The sequence below is a fragment of the Rhyacophila brunnea genome, unplaced genomic scaffold (genome assembly GCF_057557595.1).
Source record: "Rhyacophila brunnea isolate RB1 unplaced genomic scaffold, BYU_Rbru_1.0 scaffold_18, whole genome shotgun sequence".
Lineage (NCBI taxonomy): Eukaryota > Metazoa > Arthropoda > Insecta > Trichoptera > Rhyacophilidae > Rhyacophila > Rhyacophila brunnea.
The window spans coordinates 18,808,072-18,835,983 of NW_028232837.1; the positions used below are offsets into that span (position 1 = coordinate 18,808,072).

At 32.7% G+C, this 27,912-nt stretch overlaps 1 protein-coding gene across 13 annotated transcripts in view; it reads left to right on the forward strand.

The window, feature by feature from the left end:
• Positions 1 to 27,912, forward strand: part of LOC147073280 (protein lap4-like) — a 326,794-nt gene that overhangs the window by 247,668 nt on the left and 51,214 nt on the right. For all 13 annotated transcript variants that reach the window (XM_085945377.1, XM_085945383.1, XM_085945386.1 and 10 more), the window contains 3 exons: positions 25,613 to 25,845; positions 26,596 to 26,729; positions 27,649 to 27,730. In XM_085945377.1, the coding sequence (XP_085801503.1) occupies positions 25,613 to 25,845; positions 26,596 to 26,729; positions 27,649 to 27,730 (449 nt within the window). The remainder of the gene's footprint in view (positions 1 to 25,612; positions 25,846 to 26,595; positions 26,730 to 27,648; positions 27,731 to 27,912) is intronic.

Here is a 27,912-nt window from a genome sequence, read left to right on the forward strand (position 1 = left end):
ATTAGAGACTACGTAACCCTAATTATGACAATAGAATTAGCTCAGCACTAAAATTTATAATAATTGTTATGTTTAATTGTTTCAATGAGCAATTATTATGATCAGAAGCTGTAATTAATTTTAACGTTAGCCTCCTCTCGATTTTATTGGCTTCAATGGTTATATAAATGATGTAAATAATATGTACATAGTTGTAATGCGTGACTGTTATTGTGTATAATTCAATTATTTGTTTTAATTATTCCCCCGCCCATATAGGTATTATATTGGAGCATTCAATTATCTTTTTTGCTGCTATCATCGTCCGCTAACCAAGTGTAGAGCCACACTGCACTATGCAATGCAACACAGTTATATATTTTATTCATCCATAATTAATTCTTTTGGCTATCGCAGTGTTTATTTTACAACGTTTTTCTTAGGTCGTATTCTTATTTGTCCGGTACAAATCTTGCAATCGATTTTTAACTAACTTCCCGACTAGCTAGACATTTGAAACTTTTAGAATATATCAGAACACGATGCCAATGCATTTTTTAAATACTTTTAGCCATCTTTAAGTAGACTTGAATTCATTTCTAGTTAATTCTGTTTTATATAAAAAAATATTTTGATACCATTATTGGTTGCAAGGAGGTCCTAGCAACTAAATTATTATAAATAATATATACCTACGTGCGTTACTATGGAAATCAATATGAAATGACATTTCATTATTCAGTATTTCTATCAAGTACAAATTTTTTTGATCGTTTAAGCTAGTCAAGTCAAGTTTATGTGATTCAACAGAAAATTTAAAAACGTTATTAAAAGTTCTTTTTATCTTGTAATTATTTATACGATATTTTTAATTTAAAAAAATATAAGTCGACAGCTACGAAACAAATTCTATATTATTGAATATCAACACATACTCTTTATAATTTATAAACAATCTAAAATATTTGCTTTAGTGGCGTATGCAGAAATATTAGGCCCCTGCCCCTATGAAAAACTATTCATAATTTGTTTCTTGTATTTTTTTATTGTTGACCCTTGACTTGATAGATAGGTAATGGAATTTTTACCCACTTTATTGTATTGATTTATTATATAAGCTAGAGTTGTTAAGAGTGTTCGTTGTCAGTGTATGTTTTGCCTTTGGTGAGTGTACACAGCACCTGAAGATGCCGAGAGGCAAAACCCGTGTCGCAAAAACGACTCGACTGGAATAGTACAAAACTTAAATCCATTAGAATTTAAATTCAAATTCCATCAAGTAACTTCCGTCGATAGTATTTATATTAATATTAAAAAAAACTGTAATATCAACATACGAGCCAACAATAATCCTATCTCTTGCCTTCGATAGGCGTCGCCAGGGCAATGCAGATAACGTGTAGTATCCGATAGCATAGCATATCTGGAACTAATAGAGGGGTTTGCGATGTGAAACTTGGGATTCGACGCGGAACGTAAAATCTAAACAGGAAAAACCACATTGTAACCCTTCAAAGCTAATTTAAATCGGACTAAGAGTTAGGGCCCCGAGTCCGGCTAGGCCCCAATGCTTCAAGTACTCTTGCGGTGAGGTTTCTCTTTTCACTTAAAATCTGGCATTGCTTTTGTATATAACAATAAGTCGTAAAGTAGGTATTTATTTTAATCGATCCGTTTGTCTAATCTAATGCGTTTTTAATTTTGCGTGTAAGTGACACACATACCTACGGAAACAACTCAGTCGTAATAATGGGATAATTTGAACAGATCACTGGCTGTGTAAACATTGTAAACGGTGAACAAAGCGCGAATAATATCTACCTACATTCTTTCTATTTTCTAACATTAATTTAATTAACTAGCTGTCTGCTTTTGTGCAATTAGTTTTTTATGAATTCTTTCTGTATTGGGCTACCGTTGAATTCTGTAACTGATGTTGTGGCAACATAGTGAACAACATTTAAATATGATATAAGTTAATTATTATCATTAATGGTATGACTTATTGCCTTTTACCAGATCATTTCTAATACATCGACAACATAACATCCTAAAATGATGAACAGTCATATAATAATTTTAATTCATGTGTCACATACAATAAGGCAACAGGAATTGTCTAATAGTTACATATATGTATATGGCTAAAAATGATTTTTCTTGTTTTAAGCTGCTCATTAAAATTTTAAATATGTACATACAGCGAAACAACGTCATTAGTCTACTTACCAATTTTTGCCAGTAACTTGAATGGCTTGGCCATGCACTTCTTTGACTTGACTCTTTCATATTTACATTTTAATTTGACGTGGCTAACAATAAATTTAACTAAGGACTGTGTCTAGACGTGTGCCCTATTAAAGCCTATATATTTATATTATTATTTTTTAATGGACACAATTTTAATAATATTCGTATTTAGTTAGTAATTAAATGCTGCTTATAAACGTATCGATTTTTAGCTACTGCGTTAAGGGAACGGAATTGTGCTTTAGTGTTTTTACCACCCTTCCTACCACCACACCCCATTAAAGACGTTTTGAAAATTATGAAAGCTAATCCTACCAAAGACAGCCACCATAACTCTTCGTATGATGACTACGTATTACCTTATCAGGATAGGTTTAAAGAACTAATTCACAAAAAAAATCAAATGCCTTATTAACAACATTCATATATTTTGTTTAATTAATAAGAAAATAAAACAATTTCTAAATTATTCCGAGGAAAATAATAACCATTCAAATTATCCGAAGCTTTGAAATCTCTGAAAAGACCGCCATGCATAAATATAATCAGAGTCTCATCCGCAAAGTGCAAATTTGAGCTTGTTCAAACTTCAAACTGAATTAAACATAAGGCAGCCGAGTTCAAACAACTCGTAACCCGAATAATTGAAAGCCTTTCCTGGTAGGAACTTACTCGGTCTGTTTTACTAGTAACTAGACAATCAAATCGTAAACCGTTAGTCTGCATTTTGAACCTGTAACCTTTGCGTTTGTTCCGCGAACGGTGATTTCAAAATACCCATGCAGTAGTAAGTAAACTCACTCGAAAATGCCAATAGTTTTCCAAAGGTCGACTACCAAATTTATTGCAATAAATGTACCTATACAAAAAGCTGTGTCAGGTTATTATAATTAAATTATTGGTAACAAGTAATGTAAGAATTTGGCCTTTGCCTGTTGGCATTTTCAATAAATAAGTTTTATTGACCACTGTCGGCTACTATAGTCTTAATGTCAGTAGACCACATTTTATCAGCTAGGGGTTCAAAAACTTTCTTCTTCCTTGGGTTTCTCTCCGATTATTGGATGTTGAGAATTATATCCTTCCACGTATTACACTTCTTATAAATGTACAATGGGATGGGGAACAATATTATTTTTAACCCACTGAAATCTGTTTAATTAAATCTAAAGAAACTGAAATTATTTCACTTTATTATAACCAAAGAATGTATCAATGAGTAGTTGCAATTGATTGCATAGCATCCTGGCTTGCCACATTATATACTTACTGCAAGATAGAAAAAAGTTTTTTTTTACTAGTGTACCGTTTACTTTTAAAAGTTTAAAACAGTGCTTTTCCAAAATTTAGTACTTGTACCACTGACGGTACGCGAAATATTTGAAGGGAAACGTAAACGTAACATAATCTAGTAAAGCATTACGAATTAAGTAATAATTTATTCAAAATGTAACCTTGGGTTCTATAGATTCGTGTTTCCTTTTCTTAGAGATATTATCATGATGAAATTCGACAGACGTAACTTAACGTAACTTAACGTATGCTTAATTTAGAATCAATCAAAGCAGAACGTCATTTTTTCAGTATATAATATTATGTTTTCTTATTGTTTTACTAATATTATTTAGATATGTACCTATACGATGATTTTAATTACTTGAATCCTCCATTCAAGTAATTTAAATCATCGTATAGGTACCCCAACAGTGTCCAAATAAAATTCGGTAACCGCTCTCGCATACATAGGTATTTAATAGATATGTTCAATAACTATTGTGTATAAATATAAACTCAATTTCCACGAAGTGTTTGAAGGTGGCTGAATTGCTTTTTAAAACCGATTCGTATTTAAAATTGTTTTACATGCAGATGCAACATTCTTAGAACCCAATATGTACAGATATTAAACGTTCTTTTATTTGATAGAGTGACTTCGTGAATCTTTATGGATCCCCGGTGCGATGTTTGTTTATCCACCGAAAGCACGCCTGTTTGATGCACGATTGATGGAAATAGTACTGAGTGCACTGCAGAAGATATTAAATCCAATATTTGTTTTATGTATGTAGGTACTTAGTTAAGTGCTTCACTCTCGATTTTGTTCTCCATTAGATCACATTAAAAATGAATTTAGAACGACATGTATTTTGTAACTGTGTTTTACTAGAAGCATCTTGTACTAAAATTATGAAAAAAAAATAATATCACAAAATATTGAGTTAAATATATTATAAAACACCCCTACTTATGAATTAATATTTTAAAATACGTACTTAATAAAATAAGTAGATATGTACTTAACTACTTGCACTGTACATATAGATACAGCAGTGATTCTCAATCAGGTCCGTGGGAATTTGCAAACGTTTCTGAATAAACGTTAAGTATGGCTTGTCGCTTGTTTTCACGTGACGTGATCCTATTACTAAATCAGGGAAGTACATAGTTTGAAACGTTACTTTGGTTTAATTTTTTTTAATAAATAGGTACATATAGTAGGTACCTAAACAATCTATTTGGTTAGCCAAACATAAAGAGAAAATATTTGTAATTTTGTTTAGCATTGTCGAACCCAGCCCCCGGTCCATAGGCGGTACATTTTAGGGAAGCGAAAAATTAATGAATGAATTCGAATAAAATACATTTTAACAGTAGATTCTGTGGAGATGACAGAACTTTTTGATAACAGCTCATCATGATTCATGATTATATTTGTGGACGGGCACTTCGGAATTTTAAAGAGTTTCTTTGCATTTATTCATTTAAGATTCGCCCTCGGTAGTATAGTGGTAAGTATCCCCGCCTGTCAATCTTGTACATATTGGGTTCTTCGACATTTCAAAAAGTGATTCAAACTAAAAAGGATATGTTAGGTTAGCTGCTATAAGCGTTAGCAGATATGCTTGTTAGTGGTTATTTATATTGCATTTATCTGTTTAAAATAATCGAGAATAAATTTAATAATGATGTGTACTAATGAATTCAGAGTTAATTTGAGATAGTTATAATATAGGAGTGGACGGCTTTTTAATATTACTTGAGGGCGACATTCTGCCTAGGTCACTAGCTGAACCTAATATGTATCAACCTTCTAAGTATGTCCAGATTTTTTACCAAAAAAACTATGGGTTTCTCCAACCACAAATACTTGGGAATCATTAGATACAGCTTGTAAGTAGCTTTCTTTGGAGTGCGCAAAGTAATGTATTTTCTATTGAACGCTATCTACAATGCACACATTAATAAAGCTCTTTTGAAAGCTTTCGTTTTCCACGAGTTCACGACACTGACATGCTTTCATCAGAGTACCTATCAAGCCTAAATGCCATTGATTCCTCCATATAAGCGGCGATCGAACTTTCTATTTTTAACAGCGAATACTTTTACTCAATATAACGACCGGTTGGTCGGGGCTCCTAACCTATGGTGAAAAACACCGCCTGTATTTTTGTTTAACTGTCGCCCGGAAACGAATTTAGGCTACTTGCCACCCCTTTACAGTTTTTCAGGCATACACGGTAGACATGACAATAATTTATGATGATAGTAAAGCTATGAATTGACTATAAAGCTTCATTTTTTACAAATTACCTATATTTACAGTTAAAAATGACAGCTTAATATCTTTGCGTGTAAAATTTCCTATAAGTATTTTGAATTAATATTACGTTATTGAAACCAGTCTCAATGCTATTTTTATATCGTTTATTAATCATATAATACATATGCGTTGTTTAGCTCTTTTAACTCTCTGGATACACCTCCCTTGACTCAACTAATACAGATTTATATATCTCACCTTCACTGTATAAATGATTTTATGTGTTTTTAAATCATCAATAGTCGTACGACGTTTGTTCATGAAAGAAACAGACATCGCAACGCAACTACCTCTTTTTCTCTAGTGTGTGTCATTTCGTATGTTTTGAGTAGGTTGTCATACAATGACATACGGTCAATAGATCCGAAACATCCTAAAGAATAATCATCGATAACGTAATATATAACAATATTATGTAAGTAGTACCTATTTATTGTGTAGTTTAATTTTACTTACCTTCACTTCTAACGGTTCTATACATTCCGTACATTTTAAAACTCAGAACTACAATGCTGCAATACCACACACCACGGTCCACCATGGTCCAATTAGTTATAAAACACTAAGGGCATAATAAATAGAATCCCTAACAGCAAAAGTTACCGCACACTAATATAAGTCACGCCTCGTGTGTGTATAAAGTAATCAAATAAATAGTAAGTACCTATTTCTTTTAAATTAAAAAAATATATTTTCAATGCTATCATTTTTCATTAATAATAGCGCCTGCACACGTGCATGGATTTACTTGCACCAATAGTGTGTATGTCATCGAATTTGACAGTCGTTAAAATCGGTTAACCTAAAAATGAGTTTGCGCGGTATAGTTTGGTTTTTTATCGGCAGGTTCGCTACTATCGTTCTTCTGCGCAGACACAGATATTGCACAGTCCAATAATTATTGTCGCGTGAAAATTAAGAAGCTTTTGAACTTTTTTAATACATGCATTCAATCTTGCAATTTGCACGATGATACGTGTTTATACGTGCATTTTTTTGTTATGGCTGCTATAATACGTACTGTCAGCAGTAAATCCATGCAGTGTAAACAGGGTATAATTGATGAATTAATACTATGTTCAAAGAAAGAGGCGTCGGTAATCCGAAAGTCATTTTCTCGTATGACGACGGCTGTTAATGACATACAAAAAATAGGTACCTACATATTATGTGATACTATAATACACGCTACAGTTCACTGATTAGTTTTGTGTGTGGCATTATGCCGGGTCCACACCGAAAACAAGTCGCGCGACAACTCGTTAAATTTTACGATAAGCATGATAATTATCGTAAAATTTCTTAAGCAATTATGATAATTATCGTAAAATTTAACGAGTTGTCGCGCGACTTGTTGCCGGTGTGGCCCCACTTTAATATCGTCACCCGTGTTTATACCGGGTGATTACAAAATACATATTCACATTATTAACAGCGTGTATTTTAAGGCACGCTATAAAAAATAATCAATTTATTAGATACAAAAGCCGGTTTATTTGATTCATATCTCCATTTTGTTTTGCCTTTGTTTATCCTATTATACGCTTGTATTGTAAATTTTAATAAAATGTCTACTATAGTGATCGGTGAAAGTTTAACCTTTATATATTATTTTGCGACCTTTTCATTATTAGGCTAGGCGGGCGTCTTACTTCAGTCAGTATGCAAATGCTTCCAAACAAAGCGCCGTGTGCTTGCTTGTTGCACTCAAAAATCTGACAGGGAACTATTTCCATACCAATCTCTACCAAAATATTTTAATAATTTTTATCCCTCCTCGTCTAGCTATGATTGATTTACAATAATGCCATGACAAATGATAGAATTTCATTATTAAATCACATAAATCATTATTATTATTGAAATGTCGGTATAATAAGAATCTCCTCGAACAAGCGTCCAGATAATCGATAGTGCAGGCCAAACGAATAAAATTTGATTGAAATAAATCCCACATCAAAGCTATCTTACGAACCGCGCCATATAGATATGATTAGGGATTGCAATACCGAAATACCGGTTTTAAAAATCCAAAATACCGGAATTTTCGGTACTTATTAAAAAACCACACTCGATTACATTTTTGAAAATTAATTAAGTAAATGTTATTTTTTCATTACTTTGTAATGTATTGCCTATTAAATTGAGCGTATTAGTTATGTGGTGCTAACATGCAAATATATTAACTGAGTCCAAAAGAGATAAAGTAATAAGAAAAAAAACAAAATCCATAATATTTAATATAAGTACCTATTTATAAAATTGTCGCGATAAATTAACATAACATTATTTCGAAATAGAAAACATTCGTGACAAATGTTCAATTATTCTATAATATGACTGATGACTGTACAAGCGTTGAATTGAAAAACCTTTTCCTCCAGCCGGACTTATTTGCACTTAACGAACTAGCCTTTTTGAGGGCTTTAGTTAAAATTATCAATATATTCAAATTTTTTTTAAATGTCAACATAATAAATGTAAGTATGTAGATAGGTTTTTGCTATAAAATAATGTTTTAAAGATATAGTAGCTATAAATATTGATAAGTAGGTACTTACAAATATTTTTCACGTTTTAACGGATACCGGTATTCAATAAGAAATAGACCGGAAAACCAGTATTGATATTTTCATTCGGTATTGCAATCCCTATATACGATTTTAACATGGGTGGTACTTCGTCTATTCTTCATTATTTTTATCGAAGCTTTCTTTCTATCGAAGGAGAGTTGGGTGGGCGGGTTTGTCCCTTCTGTATTGTTCATTGATGTGATTTATTTTGATTATTTAATAAATTAATTAAATACACACCGGAAGGGGGAGAAGAGTGAAAGTTTTTGAAACATATCAAAACGTTTGAAGCATTTCTGGAAAATACTGGCCTGTCTATTTTTACGTATGTACACAAACATGTCCTCCCGCATGGATAACTGTTTAAATTTTAAAGTGGATTCATTACTTTTTATGAGATCAATTACTTTCAAAGCGAATAATCCATTTTATATAATTTTTGGTTGTCCGATGTTGACACTTTTATGACAATGTTACTATTTTTTATCTCTTCAGACTGGATGCGAACACGAATGAATGTAGTATGAAAAATCGATCTATTTGGGCTTAGACCCATACCATGAACAGTGTTTCCTTCCGAGTCAGAAAATAAAAATCCAAGGTCATTTGTATCAGAACATGATATTAAATGTTTGGATAGAAATGTTCGGCAATACCTTTGATACAACTTTCGGACGTTGTGTAGGTATACGTTCACTGACTCGATGCATACTGACTGGACTAGTCAAAACACACATTTATTTTATTTTCCGATTGAGTGAATTTAACCAATAAGTACACTGCCTTTCTTGAGAATATTTAAAAATACCTACGCTGTCCGAGGTGTTTCAATTTTCGTTATAAATGTTTATCTATGTAATTTACGAGTAAATCATACCTCTGACATTGTTGATATGGTTTATAGATAGATGGCATCGGCGGCAATCCATTTTTTTACGTCCTTGCACTTCCTGTTTACTTATTACTACTACTACTTCTAAATGCATATTTATTAAGGTACTAATACACTCGAACACTGCACATTATTATGTAGAATATTATCGAAAAATGCGCACGATTTATTGATACTTCCTTGATTGTAAAAAATAGTTTAAAACAAATCTCGTATTTGCCATATTTTTCGCACAACCTCACTTCAATAAGTATAGCATTTCCGCAAAAAATATTGTAGACACGCGTTGTTTGCGACGATGTATCTATAGTCTAAGTTTGTGACATTTTTTCGTATTTTTGTCTCTATCGACAAATCATTTTAAACCGATTTTGTCCCGAACCAGATACGAGATCCCTTTTCCAACGGCCAACCCAGAACTAGCTAGAAAACTCTTAAGTAGATGTGTAGTAAATAGTTGAAACCAATAAGTATATATTTTTTTGACAGGATCGACCGCTACATAAAAAAGTCACCGCATGCCACTGGTGGTGTGATACTAATAAAGTAATAAATTATGTCCGAAACATGTAAAAATGAAATGAAGACGTAATCTCACATTGTTTTCTCTTACGTTTGTTAGTAAAATATAACTTATTTCAAATTACGTTAATATTGCGTAAACATAATAACGTATTAAAATCATTTAAATGTAATAATATTATTAATAGGCTGTATGTCTCTATTGCACGGATCTACACATCCACATGATACTAGCGTTGAATAAATCACGGCCGCGGTTTTACGTTTTCTGTTGTTTCTTTTTGGCGCATTTACGTGTTTCATCTCGCGCCGTACGGACGCACGCTATAATATAGATACCAGCAAAGTGCATGAAACAATCAAAAGTGTAAACAAAACATTGCGTAAACCAATTATTTCGCCACGTGTGCTGTGTCAGTTTGTGAATGTGTTGTTTTGTTATATTTTGTCACTTAGCGTATGTTTGACAGCGTTTGAAATAGGCGTTGTTTTTGTTTGTAAAATTTCCATGTATGCGATCATTTTTCAATTAGCATAGGTCAAGTGTTAATTTGATTTGTACGATTTTGTCAATATTTTCGACAGAATTTTTCGTTAAATCTTAATAAGAAATTATGCGTAGGTTCCTATTATTATATCCACCAACGGCACCAACATTACTTTCTGAGAATTCTATTACAAATGCAAATCGTATCGTAAGATTTTGATCAGTGTGATGGCCTAGTTGAATTTATAAGTTTTCCTCAGAATTTGAAAAATATCCAATTCTATTTTTATTAATAACCTTTATTGGATCTTTATGGAAATTAATTTTCAATTCGTAATCTTCCATAATATGGTACGAATTACGTGGAGCTGAAAATTGAATTGTTCCGATTGCACAGAAGCCTAACCAAGTGGAGTGAGCCCACTTCAAAGAAAAATACGCGAATGTGAATTCTACATTACTGTTTTCAACATTTTTTAAATGGAGTGTTTTTCTCAAATGATCTCAGTTTTTTAGTGAAACACTAAATGTTTTCACCTGTTTATTATAATATCAGCGCTCGAAATGGAAAAGTTTACGAACCGGAGCGCTCGATAATTTTCTGAGGATATTTACATAGTTATCGAATTTTATGTGTTTTTTATAAAAATAAATGGGTTAGATTTTCTATTATACGGCCTATCTAATTCAGACGGTCAAAATATTTCTTCCATGCGACGGAGCGATAATTTTACAAATTTCACGAGCCGGTACGGCGCTCCGGTCCATTTCGAGCCCTGAATATTGTTGTTTATTGATTTATTTATAAAGTTTATTGTACTTACCTAACTATCGTTTGATGCGCGATGCATAAAACGATGAAGATGCGTCACATTTTGAATTTAAGAAACGGTGTTTCTTCTAATAATAATACTTATAATATGTACACGTATGCCCTGTGCTGCAAGTGAACCATAAAAATGATAAACCAGTCTTTTAGATAAAAGGGTTGTGCACAACTGTCGTATTGTACCTATGCGTAATATACTCACGCAAGTAATTCCGTACCTATATGGCAGAAGCATATAAGTCATTTTTTCGCATTTTACAGGAGACGGTTTTTAAGGTTTAAAGAAGTGTCATAAATCAGGATATGAAGGAAATTGGATTGTTTAATGTTATTATTATAAAAAAACTAGTATAGTTTTAAAATATATGTAATAAAATAAGAAAATCAAGTAATTCAATGAGTTATTGAGCATTTAATGACATATGAGGTTTTGGCATAAAAATATTTTCAACATTTTGACATATCATTTACAATAATAGATGTTTTATTATAGAAAACTTATGAAATTAAAACAAGATCTTGGAAATTAAATGAACACGTGATAAAATGAAACTAACAGTATTAATAATAGTTGGTAAAAACTAATATATTTTTAAAATATATTTATAAAAAAAAAGAAAATTAAGTAATTACATGAGTTATTGAACATTTAATGACATATGGGGTTTTGGCATAAAAATATTTTCAACATTTTGACATATCATTTACAATAATAGATGTTTTATTATAGAAAAACTTATGAAATTAAAACAAGAGCATGGGAATTAAATGAAAACATGATAAAATTAAACCAACAGTGATAATAATAGTTGGTAAACAGTTGTTTATGAGTATTACTTATAGTATTTATATAAAAAAACTAACAGGTATTAAAATTTATATTATAAAATGGATGATAAACCGGATCTATCAATGGCAATAAACTGATGAAGTCATCTTTCTTAGATTGATTTATTGGCAGAGGACTGTTATAGCATTGCTTAATTTATTAACAATGTCCCTTCTTCCTCTTGTCGTACGGCGTAAATCAAGTTGAAGAAATGGGTCATCTTCATGTAATGAATATTTAAATTTTATTAAACCAAACTCCTTCTCATACCTGAAACATCTAATTTTGTTCCAAACGACATTTTCTCCAACTGTATTAATTTTTCGCTTCACCAGTTGATTAGAAAGAAGGCTTGAATACTTGTAAATCTCATCATGAGACATCTCTTTAACAATAAAAGATTTCTTGCCCCTTATTGTTCTAACAAACTGATACCAATCATGGGCAATATTAATTTCTATGTTGGAAGTTTTCTTGGCTTTTTCAATTCGTGAATGGTCAGTGTCACATTCAAGTCGCGTATGGCTGGGAGCAAATATTTATGATCCATGACCTGGATAGTTGGTGATGTACTTACAAAGTAAGATAGAGCTGCAGTTATTATGTTATTTTTATTTTGTCCCGGACAAGAATCAGAGGATGCAATAACACTTTCAACAGTTGGACTTAAGGTATTCAGAAGACTTATCACACAAAACGCTATTTCGTTCAGCTATTCCCTCGTGCCACATATAATAACATGAGGTTTGGTTCGATATGCAATTTCTTACGGTCAAATTATATGTGTACAATTACTTTTTATAGTATATATAGTGATATTTGAGTTAAGAGAAGGCGTTGGCAAACACTGCTGCAGGTCGAATGCTAAAAAAGCAATAATACCTTCAGATTGGAGAGCTTTGGTCTTATTGTTTTTTTTTTTAATTCATAGCCTTTATCTGCCACTTGCAAACTTGTCGATTTTCAATTTTTGTTTTATTTGTAAATCTGTAGCACATTTTAATTGAATATTGTATGTATCACATGTTTGTCATGTGTTTTTGCTAGGTACTTTAAATTTATATCCGGTGTTTTATTCATCATATTTTATCGGTCATATTTTTTCCGTTTGCATATCACAGTTCATTTCAAACATGTTTAGCTGCCCAGACAGGTATTCTTTGGATGTGCGACGACGTGAATAATGACTTTCATGCTTAGTAAAGCTTTTTATGTGTGCAGTAACTTCTTCCCTTTCGTTTGTTTTCTTGTTTATGGGTTCGTGTTTTCCACGATTACTCTTCTTTCGACCATGTCCGATCCTAATAGGATCATATGGGCCTCCATATAGTAGAGGTTTGTATTAACAGATTTAGTTTTTTACGAGAAATGGATGTCAGCCACTTGCTCAACCTATTAGGTCCATACCCTGACAGACACAAATTGAAACACAATATGTGTACTTGCCAGACCCAGGATTCGAACCTGGGAACCACGGCGTTATAGTCCAACGCTTAAGCCGCGCGGCCAATACCAATAAATCCTGTATCTTTACTTTGTTTGTAGTGATTCCAAAGACATGTTGAAACATTTTTTGCATACTTTATATTCCAGTCCCTCTGTACTGCTAATTCTATAAATTCAATAACAGCTGCCAAAAATGCAGAATACCATAAATAAGTCTGCGCATGCGTAATTTTATGTTATGCCAAAAGCGTATATGTCAGACATATATGCTTTTGCCTTGTTAGAGTTTGAAATTTTATATTATGCAAAAGCGTATATGTCAGAGATATATGCTTTTGGCTTGTTAGAGCTTGACATTTTATGACTTGTATTGTTTTTCCAAGTCGTTTTACGAGAAATCTATAGGTTTTAGAGATATATGCTTTTGCCATAACATAAAGTATGTATTTTTTGACATATTGGCATTCAAATCTCAAAATCGCCAAAACACGACTTATATGCTTCTGCCATATTGGTACGGAATTGTACTATTAAAGTTGAAAAAATTGATATTTATGACCGATTCTTATTCAGTTTGATTTTATGTCCATTTCGATTCCATATTCATTCAAAGCAAATTAATTGTAGATAGTAGTGGTGGCGATTGGTTGCCACAACAAACTCGAATCAATTTAATGTGACCGTTGATAATCGCTTCGCCGTATTTGATACATTATCATATCTCAACATTCACGTAGATACGCATCTAAAGCTTGGACGGAAGTGTATCCGATTGACCGGCCGAGAGGTTAATTTCCCCTTCAAAAGGCGGGTTGACTTTCATTATTATTGTTCAACTTCATTTCCGCGGTCCAGTCGCGCGATCAATTATTATTCCGATCCTTCGGTCAATCCCAGAGTTCACCAGACCAATTAGTCTGGCTACGTTCTTTCGTGTTTTTTTTTTTGCCAAATCCGACAGAAATTAATTGTTTGCATTCGATATCCGGTTAGATCAGCTGCTATATAAATCAAACGATTAAACTCGATGTTAGGCCATATAACGCCTCGATAGGTTTTCATACGGGTTTCCGTTATGAACTATGTATGTAGTTTCAAATCAAGCTGTCTCAAATACACTGATTCGTAATGTGTATTGTAGGCATTTTTAATATCTGTACCAGAATCATATATATTATATATATTTTATATTCGATGTACCTACCTAATGGGATAGTTTTCTCTGCAATTTAAGAATTTTATACTAAATTACATTACATTATTATAATGACTTTCGTGACCATTCGCCGTTTGCACCCATTTTTTGTAACTGGGTGCAACTTGCACGATTAGACAATATACCCCTTTAAAATTGAATAATACACACATTTGGAAATCATACCGCCTTTTATATGTCAAACTCAACTAGAACAAACGTGCCTGTAATATAAATTATCATTTTTAATACATTTCTTATACCTAGTTAGTTAGTCAACTACTTTTATAAACCTGACAAATAATGCCCATACCAAAATCGTGGCATATAGTTTAAGTTAATCAGATAAAAGTATGCTAAAAGTTTTCAATTCGTAGTTTCCTGCACAATTAATTGCCTACACGTATAAATTTGAATAATACGAATTCATTATAGATACCTGTTACAAAAATTTTCGTTATCAAACGTCAACTATCTCAAACATTCCCTTCGGTTTTCCTTGCTATTTTTCAATAGCAAACGTGAGGTCACGATATATATTTTACTGGCCTACTAACTCATCGTGCTAAATGACGTTTCTAAAAGTGGGGCCACACCGGCAACAAGTCGCGCGACAACTCGTTAAATTTTACGATAATTATCATAATTGCTTAAGAAATTTTACGATAATTATCATGCTTATCGTAAAATTTAACGAGTTGTCGCGCGACTTGTTTTCGGTGTGGACCCGGCATAACGTGTCAAGGAAAATCTGATTAGACGGCCATCCAATTTTACTTTGCAAAATATTGTCAATCCTTTATTACCTACCTAAACACTGATTCATCTTATTGTAATAATTAATTAACCTACGAGTCAAAATGGCTCATTATGCTCATTTTGTGGGTACTTATTATAATTTTAATTAAAAATATACTGAGTATTACCTGTTAACTACGATGCTGCATATAAAACACTTACTAGGTATGTGTATTGATGTCAAAAATCTTCTTTTTACTAATCGTTTTAAACGTTGATCAAACATAAATAAGTGCTTCTTAAAATTAATTCATAAATAATTAGAAATGTACCTATTACTTACTTAGTTAAGTTTTTAACGTATTTTCTATTCAATAATATTATTTACTATTAGTAAATGATTTGTGATGGTGTAATAACTGTAATAGAAGTGAACCGCAATCGAAAGAGTTTTATGTAGCGTGAGATAGAGCGCAATCGAAGTGTGGATTATCGATCTTGATGCAGGCGATTTTCAACCATAATTGCCTGAGGTCTTTCAAGGACAATGGTGCTCAATGCACGTACTGGTAATACCATTTTCCTAGATTATTACATTATTATTTAATACATTTTCGTTACTAAACAGTGCAGCCGTGGTCGTGTATGATCTTCAATGACGTCATAATCTGACCGCACTATCCATAAAGTCTGTGCAGTGGCGTCCTCAAATTTTTAAAAATTGTATTTTTTTTTTAATTATGCCTCTTCAGATATTTTTGTGAGTCACAATATATGAAAAACAGCTGTTGTATATTACTATACCGATGTGTTGATGTTTGTTTACAATGCAGTGTGGAAAATAGTCTTATGTGAAATTACTCCCAATAAAGTTTATATACGTGGTGGTCCCACGAGGTAGATGGCTTAAAATTAACAGGAATGTAGCCCTCAACCCCTTTATTGACAAAAAAATCCCCAGCGAACCGTGTGGTGCAGGAATTTCTCTGGGGCGGTCCAGGTTCTTATTTCGATGTCTACGATTACGTCTTATTTCGATGTCACCTGGCTCGGCCTGTAATTACACTATACCAGACGTGGGCAAATGCGGCTCCCAATATCTCTTGATAAATATATGTATTTTCTTTCCTCATTATACTTGTATTTTCGCGAGTTTTCCTTTAAATTAATGAATTAATAATTTTCCCTTAATTTAATTTAATTAGATTTTTTTTATTGAATACCTACTACGTGAGAACGTGACTATGGTGTGACTCTGTCCAGAATGTGGCTCTCGTTTACCTCATGTATGGGCATCCCTGCACTATACCAACAATTGAATTATATAAAATTAACGCTAAACGAATATCAGATCAAATAAATAATTACCTAAGTATTTAATTTGCCATGCAAAACAAATAGTTTTTCAAACAAATAAGAATTTTCTACCGCAATTTTAGCTATGATGCAAAAACCCAAAAACCAATTTATTGGGTATTTTTTTTATATATTTGGTATTTGCATTTCGTTTTTATTATTATATTTATGTTTATAGTGATAATACAAAATAACAATTTGGCGCGTTCGAATTACGGTATTGACGAATCTAACCGTTTATAATTTGCAAGTTCTGGCCTCGGAAATACCATTCAGACAAAAGTAATAATTTCTTATAGGTATCAATAATATTTCGTAATCTAATCGTTATCAGTAGGAAGTTATTCGTTTCCCAAAAAGTAAACGCTTTGTGAAAGTTAAAATACCTACTGCCACTATTTACTTTGAACAATTATTCACTATTTATAACAATATCTTTGGACGAATTCATTCATTCACTCGTATGACAGCTGGGTACCTATAAATAGTCGACAATATAAAAATGACCACATGAATAATTCCGTACCAAAACATTAACTAAATTTCAATATTATTATTAATTATTATAATGAAATGATAATCAGTTTGAATTTGTAATAGTTCATTAGTGTAGTATAGGTACCTACTTTCCTAGTAATAAAAATAAAACAGCACATAGTATTATAGTAAAGTACCTATGTATAGTATTTATTCCACGTATCTTAATAACAATCGGAACTGTTTAATTTCAGGGGTTGATTTTTTTTAATTTTGTATTTTGGGAACTGAAGCCATTTTTTTGACATAGTTAGGTAAATAACTATTTCTGCCTAATATCTAACGTGGATTTTGGTGCGAAGTATTTAAAAATCCGATGTTATCAGATGGTGTGTTCAGTGAGCGTTTGTTATTTTTTCTTTTCATTTTGCTGCTTTTAAAAATTACGTCACCCGCTCGGCGGCGATTGTATGCAAAAATAGCGCCGGATTTTTTCGATTCACCGTTCTTTTGGTTTTGCAAAGGTCGTGCACCTGGAATTTTAATGTATACTCGAGAAATATCTCGAATTATATTTAACTGTTTTAGAAAAGCACATAAAAACCTCCGCCAACAATAATTAATTAGTATACCTATTCGAGATATTATACCCACCACAGCGGTCAAGTTGTAATGACTGCTAACTCATTTTATGATTAATTAATAATTTTTGACGGAGAACCAAAGGTACTTCTCACAGCGTATAATTGTATATTATGTCAGTGTATTTTTCACCAGTATGGAATATGTGAATTTGTTCAATTAATTCAGTGATTCCCAACCGGGTTCGCGATAATTCTCAAAATCTTTAGAAAAGGTTTCAACTTGTCACCGTTTTTGTAATTAAATAAAAAATAAATGCCTATTCAATGTTTTCACATAATTATCTACCGAACTTGTTGATAAAATAATGAAGCATTTTGAAAGTTCACCTCAACTCAATATTCGTGAGATAATTATTTTCGAACAATTTATTTAAAAAAAATGTTATGCCATTTTTAATCTAATAATCAGGTAGAATCACCTCGAGATTTTACAAAATATTTCCTTTTAAATATTGCACACAATATGACGTGTGCTCTTAATATACTAGAAGGGTACTGGGTAGTGAAGATAGCACGAGCAGGCTAGAATAACCACCTCAAATGACTGTAAAATAATACCTACACAGATTTCAAAAATAAGGGTATACAGTATAACCTCGTCTTTACGTGCCCGGTATTCACGTTTTCCCGGCAATTGCGTGTATTTTTTTCGGTCCCGATATATTTCAGTACATTTAATACCCGCATTTACGTCTTTCTTTCCCGCGATTTACGTCGGAAATATTCAAAATATGCAAGTTACGCGCGCTTCTGAAGAACTGTCTGATGAAGACGAGGTTGATATTCCAACAAAAGAAGAAGCAATGAGGTTCACCGAGGGTTTAAAAACCTACTTTACAAACTTTGCTGATATCCAAGATGACACTTTTAAATGTTTATATAGTCTTGAAAGAGAATTACATAACAAAAAAACAAAAATGCAACAAACTAATATACATATGTACATGATTTTTTCAATAAAAATTTAAATTGAATGTTGTTTTTTAATAAAACGTTATTTTTTTAGAAACATAAAATTTTAATGTTTTTTTTTTGGGTATTTACATTTTCCCTCCAATTAGGTTTTTTTTCCAGTCCCTTAAAAAACGTAAAATAGGGGCTATACTGTATCTTTTTTATCAATTTGTTTGAGCATTAGCTACGTTCAGCTCTCCAAATCACGTACAGACCTACAAATTTATATGTAGAATGGCCAAAAATGGAACTACGAACTACTATAGGACGCCATTTTGGAAATGTCATTAGAATGTGAGATTTTGTCCAGTTACGAGTCTTGGTTGGGTAGTTTTCGACAGAGGCTCCTCCACCATCCCATTTTTCAGATAGTAAGTTTGTACGTCTGTACCTATGTTTAGTAAACAGTTTGTATTTATGTAGGTAATTTTCACCAATACCGACAACATACCGAACTCAATTAGGATAATTTATATTCTAAATACAATTTTGCAAAACCATTCCATTCAAAGTACTAAGGGGGCATATGTCGTGATACTAACAACTTAAAATAACGCAACTTTTCAATCAAAGCACACCAAAAGTAGAACGTAAAGTTTGGCTCGAATTCTGCAGATTTTTAATAATATTGGGGGTTGCCGTGCGCTATTCAAATTACAACGTAGGTACCTACTAAGTATAAGCATCCATGCAATTCGCGTAGACGTGTGTGTGACACCGATTCGATATGCATACTATAAATAAGTATGTAGGTACTATGTATTCCAAATTAGGCAGCAAACTGCTTTTAAAGCTCCAATTAGTTTGTTGTTTCGAAGCGCCGAACACGCCTACCAACAGTACGATCACAAGAAGGTTCTATTTTTAAATCGTTATATTGTTTTATCAGCTTGCCTTTGGCCAGCTGTGATTTTCAACTCTAATAATATAATGTTGTGTACCCCTTGATAATAATATAATATACACAACCTACGATGAAAAAGCTCTCTTTTAAACTACTATTATAATTTTTCCTAGATACCTATACATTGTTTTATTTATATTTAAGTGGTAGGTACCTATTACATACACGGATCACTACAATTGTGTTAATAATTAATTCTTGTTGGAAAGGCATTGTACCTACTGATTTAAATAAAACACAATCCCTACATATAGTATGTAGTACTTATCCACTGATCAGTTGAGAATGTTCTATTGGATCGGATGAACCGGTCCTGATAATAATTAATAAAAAATACATTTTTAATTATTAATACCGCAAATAATTGAATCCTCAATTCGTTATGATAGTCCCCAAATCCCAAGGGAAATCTTTGATTTCATGAACGTTATAATTATTAGGCATACCTATGTACTTACTTTCCTTAGTGTAACTATTATTAGACAATATTAATAGGTACGCCATGCAGGAATTTGTAATACCAACATTTTAAGTGATCATTAATGTAGTGAATAGTTAATAAGTATATTTTGTATTATTTACTTGTTTAGAGGTAGATATCTCAGTAAGTTTTCACAGCGAAGGTTCTGTAAATATTTTCTATTAGCTTCATATTATACCGCAATTCAGTGGGTCTGAAAAATTTCCGTTTCACGGTGCCTTTAAAATATATTTTCCGAGTTTCCGTTGAGTGTCGCCAGAATCAGACATGAGGTGTTAATTATTTGAGTCAATCTATCCCCAGAATTTTGGAGTGAGTACCTTTTTTTTTAAAATGAAAATATAGTACGGATTTCGAAATCAACACTTGGTTTGGAATGACAAATAAATAAGGACAAGACAAGTGGTTTCCGTAAGTATCGGCCCCTTAGGACCAAAGAAACGTAGCTGTCTCATTTTTCTCTAATTTACAGGAGACGCCAAACATAAGTAAATTTTCTTTCCGCTGACATTAACAAAAGTGTATTTTCAGAATATGAGTATTGAACCAGCTTGTATCTGTTAAATTTTTGATATCTCTGTTGAAAATTTCGATATGTAGGTTGTTTGGTCTCAAGTGGTAGGTATGAGGGAAGCTTGATCGTTATCGCCTGAAGAAACAGACGCCGAATCTACCTTACCTATCAGTGTAATCGTGTATCAGCGCATTGAATTAAGTTTGTCTGTTAATTACCTGTCGCTGATTTTAAGTCTTATGTGGAGAACCGTGGCATATTACTATCACCTTTAAGGCTTAAACTACTCATAATACACAATTATTGAAATTTATATCACATAACATAAACAATCTTTTAACGGGAATCCCTCTCCATACCGTGACAAATCTTTTATGTAGGTATCTATATTACAAAATACGTTTGTGGTTTATTTAGCCATAAATGACTACCTATCTAATTCGTATACTTACCTATAAATTTTTATAGGTATGCTAATAATGATAATCCTTCACATTTTTGCGTTGTTTACTTTTTATCTATCTATCATCTGTCGTAATAAAAATGATCTAAGAAACAACAATATCACAGGACCGGTTTTTTTCTCTTACGACGTTATGTTCCTCATCGGTTTACCGGTGATGTCACTATGAAAGTATGCCTTCGGGGTTAGTTACGTTTTTTGTCGATACTTTTAACTGCGTAAATTATTATTTGTTTTTTTTTTCACAATTCGCTAACTCGTTTCATTCAGTTCTAGTGTTATGTTTTGTTGACCAATTAGCGCGAAGAAAAAAGCGCTGCGAATGTATTGCGACACCATTACATTTTCCGGGCGTCATTATCACATACAAATAATTTTACCGTATTACGTTATTTAACCATTTAGTATTCATATTGAGCGATTATTTGACTGGAAGATTAAAGTTTAAGGTCTGTTCGGATGGGGAAGGTAACGAAGAAACGGATTTACACGTGGAACGGATAGCAAAACGTCGTATTCGCAAAAATCTGAACATACAAATATTATTCAAACAATAATTTGGTCTACCTTTACATCAGATGGTAACATACAAGCACTGTCTCATTGTTATTCCTCACTTCACCTCCTACATATTGCCTTATTTTCAGTTGATTTGGGTACATGTTCGTTCGGTCGTGGTAAAAATGTTTTTTAATGCAGTTTTATGTGGATATTCATCAATTTATTGATATTACCTGCATCATTCGATTCGAAGCCTCTCATAATAATAATAAACAGCAACACTGGAATATTATCATTATTTAATTCGTTGTGTTGTATCGAATGAAAAGTTCATCAGTTCCTGACAGAATTAAATGACAAATACTGATGGCATGTACCCACAGTTAATTATTTATAAGCTTCTATGGAGACTGATGATCGTACGTTACAATTAGGGAATCCAATCCCGAGCCAAAATTCTGATCCCGGGATTCCGGGATTGGCATTTTTTTCCATTGTTAATATAAAAATTTTATATTTACAAATATCATTGATAAAATCAGTCAAAAATAAATCTAGTATAATTTATATTATTTAAGACATATATTGTTAATATTGTATACGTTCAATCTTGGAAATACATAGTTTAATGGAGTACATAATATTGTAATATAAATAATAATGTCAATTTAATATGAGATTGCTGTTTCTGATAGTAAAGACTTAATGAATGAATGAGACTTACTTCATAAATCTAATTAGTCAGTCAAATATGAAACTGCCGTAAAACGTATGAGATCATGGTGGAATTACTTTATTAATAGTGCGAAGCATTGTTTTTTCTCCAATCTTTCTCATTTTTATTAATTTATGTGAAAAAATAAAATGAATCGGCAACTTACACATGGGTATAAATCAAACTTCATTCAAACTCAGTTTATTTCTAATGTAGTTATTTGTTATTAAAAGTATTTTTTCTGTTATATTTTCGTTTTTATTTTATTTTCCATAAAAATTGATAAAAAAATCAATCCCGAAAGTTTCGGGATTACGTTTATCAATCCCGGGATTCATATGTATCGAAAATAGCTAGGGATCCCGGGATCCTGGGATTCGGGATCCCTAGTTACAATATAATATTTAGTATTATTTAGTATTGACTCCTTGTAACTAGACCCAAACGCAACTTGAATAAGTGGGCATATTCAGATGATCTTCAAACCGGTAATGTGGTGCCGAAGAAATTGCAGAACATAATGAAGGTCTGTCTGCTCGTTACATACCTACAGCTAATTTATCGATTATAATATGTTCGAAACATAGCCTTAGAGTATGTTTGAAGTCAATGACGCAGCCATCACGGTGACCAAGGCATCGTTGGGGAGAGTCTGGGCGCATCTCGCACTGACAGGACAGAAGAAGAAGATTAGTCCCTTTCAATATCATTATTGGTATACCGTAGCTACATTACTAATATCAGTTATGTAGGAATTATCTGCAAGAGGGACGCTTGGGTCGGTAACTGATTACACCACTTGTCTGGCTAATTTATGATATTTTTCTAAGTTAGATACATAGTATTATTTTCAATAACGACAGTTACAGTTTTAAATCGTGGAGCTGTAGTGAATAAAAAATGTACCTATTTATAGTCAAATTCCCACAGAAACGCTAGAGGTGTTCGATTAGGATATTTCGTGAGTCTTTTTTTTTGTAGAGCTGTGTTGATTGATGTTTTTCGAGTACGAATCCACCAAAACGTGTTGCTCATCTACGTTTTTCCGAGGCAATTTACAAATTACGTTCACCATTAGATAGATGCACACGTCTTTATTATATTGAGTGTTATGTTATGACTAGGAATGCACACGGCTCCGTGATATAATTTGGTAATGTTACACATCGTTTATCACCATTATTATTATAGCCTGCAGTCGTGGAAAGGTTAAATTAAGAAGTGCCCGAATAAACGTAATTTTGAGGACTACTACTAAACTATGTCCATATTGAAATCGATGGGTTAGTGCACAGAAATTACATGTCCCTTTTTGGTATACACAATGACAAATCAAACCACAGTTTATCTGAAGTTATTTTTTTCTTTAAATTTATTATGAAATGGATACGTTCAATGACATGCATTTAACGTGTATACACGATCATTATCTATATTATCGTTACTAAATATACACGAGATTTAAGGAGTATAACATCGTTTTGTTTGAATATAAAACTCCTAGAAAAAATCTCTGACCTAGTGACCACGTTACCGGGTGTGCAGATTTTATATTCCGCCAAAAAATGGCTACCAATTTTGTAATTTAAATCGAGGTACAGACCTACAAACTTATCTAAAGAATGGATGGGGGAGCCACAGTCGAAAACTACCCAATCAAGACTCGCAACTGGACTGAATCGGACATTTGAATGATGTTTTCAAAATGACGTCCATATGATATTCCGTAGTTCCATTTTTGACCGTTCTTTAGATAAGTTTGTAGGACTGTAATGCCATTACTAACTTGATTTAGAGATAGCATCAGGAGAAATCCTTTTTTTTTTACTCAAGACCGAATTCGCAATTTAACATCGTTTATAGGTATTATGTTATTATAAAATTGATTATTAATAGGGTGATATTTTATAATTATAATTAGCCAACAATACGACAAACGAAACCTGTTTCGATACTGTAGCAAGCCTCGAATTTGCGCGGCTATTGCATCAAATTCTTTTTCAGCACTTTGAAACGATGTAGTGTCATTTGAAAGTAACGAAACCAACACCTTAATGAGTCGCCTGCATTACCACAAGAATCTGACACCGTTCTACATATTTTTAGTTCTCGTTATAGGAAGCTGGTAGAAATTGTTGGCTAATAAAATATACCTATTATGTACTTGATATTTTCAATTAGTTTCGCATACTAAGATCGATTTTAGCAGACAAGAGCACTCAACCAATAATGGAAAAATAATTCGATTTGCCTCTGGAGGTGAAAACATATCTTACGGCTGTAATTAATTACCGGTATACGGCTAATTACGGATGTGCGTTTAAAGCTGTCATTTTCAATTTGAAAAAAAAATACATACCTACTTGGATTTTACATCTGTTGCTTGATACAAAATTATCGTATTATAAATCGCTCCGATAAGTCAAATGCATAAAGTGTAAGTTTACGCCTAAAGGAGTAATTTCATACGATTTATAACCTGTTCAATGCCATTTATACCAGCTGTAATTTCGTATCATCAAATAATAGACTGGAACAATATTTTACTCTGATATACATTATTAAATTCAATTTCCAATACACTACCTCCTCATGATTTCATTTCCGATATACCTACTTTACTTAACCACGCCAAATTCGTTTAATTTCATTATCCTTTTATTTAGTATTACGTAATTTTGGGCCTTGAATTAATGCCAAATGCCAATATAATATTTTTGGTCGTAAAATAATGAATAGTAATTATGTTTTGAAAATTGAGAATTATTTATAATAATCACTTTGAAATACGATTAGCTAACTCTATTCATAAATCTCTAATAATTTACATTTTTTTTTCTATAAATAAAATTGTTTCGTAAATCTACCATACAAATATTTTAATAATATGCATAAACAATCTAAACTTCGCAATAATTTTAAAAGGTTATTTTGCAAACTGATTTCTTAATCCAAGTATTTCGACTGCAGTACAGGTTAAAAATACACAGAATTGTTCCATCTTCATATTATATTATTTTCATTGTAATCTTATTTAACCAAAGATTAATGTTTGGGTGCACAATACAAATGCAGAAAGAATCTTCGACATATGCATCCAAAGCCTAGCTTTTCATTTCTTACTTCACCCACTGCATATCTCTCAATAAACTGTCTTATTTATAATACGAGTATAATGGTTTTTGGTTAGGTACATATCCAAGATTTCTGGTGAATCAAATTACGCAATGGAATTAATTTTTTTATTTTCCATTTGTTGCAGCTCATGACGCTCTAGACACACGCGAGTTTCTGGAGAATGCTCATCAGCAACAGCAAAATCAGGCACACCCACTGGCGGGAGTCCATCATGAGATCCGAATCGCGAGGGCCGCGGGAGGCTTGGGACTCTCGATCGCGGGAGGCAGAGGCTCTACGCCTTTCAGAGGAGACGATGATGGTATCTTCATTTCGAGAGTGACACCGGCGGGACCAGCGCATAATGCTGGACTCAGGGTAAGACTTTAACTACTCCAGAATGAATGAATACACATAATATTGTTTTCACATAAATATAAGTTTAACATAATTCTGAGCCATTCAATCTTTTTACGAACAAATGAATAGAATTCCGTTTTACTACAACAAACTGCTACATGTTTAAATTATTGCATAAAAATATGATTTTAAATACAAATATTGGTAAACAGATTTTATACATTGTTTAAGGGGGGACATGCTCAGCGTAAGTCAAAATGGAGCTTTTGTTCTATTTTCAAAGCATGATCCTGGACATACCTTAACATATCATATCCTGACATATCGTAAATATTTTCCAAAAATTATCTCGTCATAAATTATACTAATGGTTTTATAAATGCGTTTAAAAATTAATAAATATAAAAAATCGTAACACCACTGCACAGATTTATGTACCGAAATATGACTATATTCTAAAACATTAGAGTGAGAGGTTTAAAAGAATACTATTTTATGCAATAAAAATACTTTATGCAGTCATTAAATGTTTAAAATAAATATAAAGGATAATAAGGCTTCAAAATTATACAAATAGATTATCTACAACGTTTAAGGTATGTCCAGGATCATGCTTTGAAAATAGAAAAAAGCTCCATTTTGACCCACGCTGAGCACGTCCGCCCTTAACCAATATCCAGAGAGATGCATTGTTTATTTTATTAATACCTTGTGAATTTATTGACATGCAATCAATCCTAATGTGACACTATTGTATTTTTCAATTAGGTGGGTGATAAAGTAGTTAGCGTTAACGGAGAATCAGTAGTGGATGTGGACCATTACTTTGCGGTGGAGGTGCTCAAAGCGAGTGGGCCTACCCTATGCCTTGTCGTCACCAGAGATACCCCTGCTACTTCCAGGTAAACACTTTGTTATTTGTAATACATTTTGTTTTCATCTTTCTCCATATCACAAATCTTTTTGCATCTTCCCAGGTTATGCCAACATCTAGTAGCTAGCTTGGATGGATAGTATTTAATAGCATTTTAGGACACTCAATGTTGGTTTGAAGAAAACATACACCAGGTTGAGATGCATCTTTATTGCGACTGTGTTCAACCAAAATGCTTCAGATATTGTAAGTTACTTTGGGTTTTCGTAAGGTACCACCATGACCCAGTACCGTAAAGGAACATTATATATTAGACATATTAGAAAGCAATCATTGAAGAGGTAATATTTGATTCTAGCCGAGTACAAATATTAGATCCAGACATTCCGCGTTGAGTTGAATGTCATTCCAACCATTTCTATTCAGATAGCGAGCTCTCTTTAAAAAGTGTCATCTCCCGTGATGTGCACACCTAGGTATTTAAAGCTGTAGACAATGTACTGTTTATCGCTGAAAGAGTGAAAGAAACATCGGGACTGGGTGCTATTCCATATAACATTGATTTTCAGGCCACGGGAGCCGGAATGCAATTTTCCTTGATTTTTAATTCAGTCAGCAAAGAAATGAGTGAGATGTGACCTGAAGAGTGATACAGTCTGTATTAAATATCCTCAAACTAAGAGGTATAAAGCAGAAAAAGGAGTCTACACAAAGTGTTGTATTTTGTTAATTTCGGTTTGTCTATGGTGAGGAAAACAAAAAAAATGTACCTATTTAAAGAGTGCAAAGTATCCACCCTTGTCCCATCACCATTGTCAGCTCAAAAGATGCTGCGGTATGTTACTATGTTCATATTTCATTTTGTGTGTAACCACTGTCGCCCCACCGGCCTACCACTTTTGGTGGTGTAATTTTGAATAATTGATGTAATATTATTTCTCTTTCAGAACACATAGTAGAGCAGCCAGTGCTGCCAGCCACCAATCTGTTGCGAGCAGTGATGCCGTATCTACTTTGGAAAATGGACAGGTGAGCTTACTCTTCACTACCTATCTTGTTTAGTAATAATTTGCTAGTGTTATCGAACTGTGGATGAAATGCGAAAATAAATTGTATATATCAAATAACACATTCCTAGTAGTAACATACTACATATTCTATATTCTGGCCGACATGTCACAGTAGTCACCCAGAGAAATATTTATAACCCT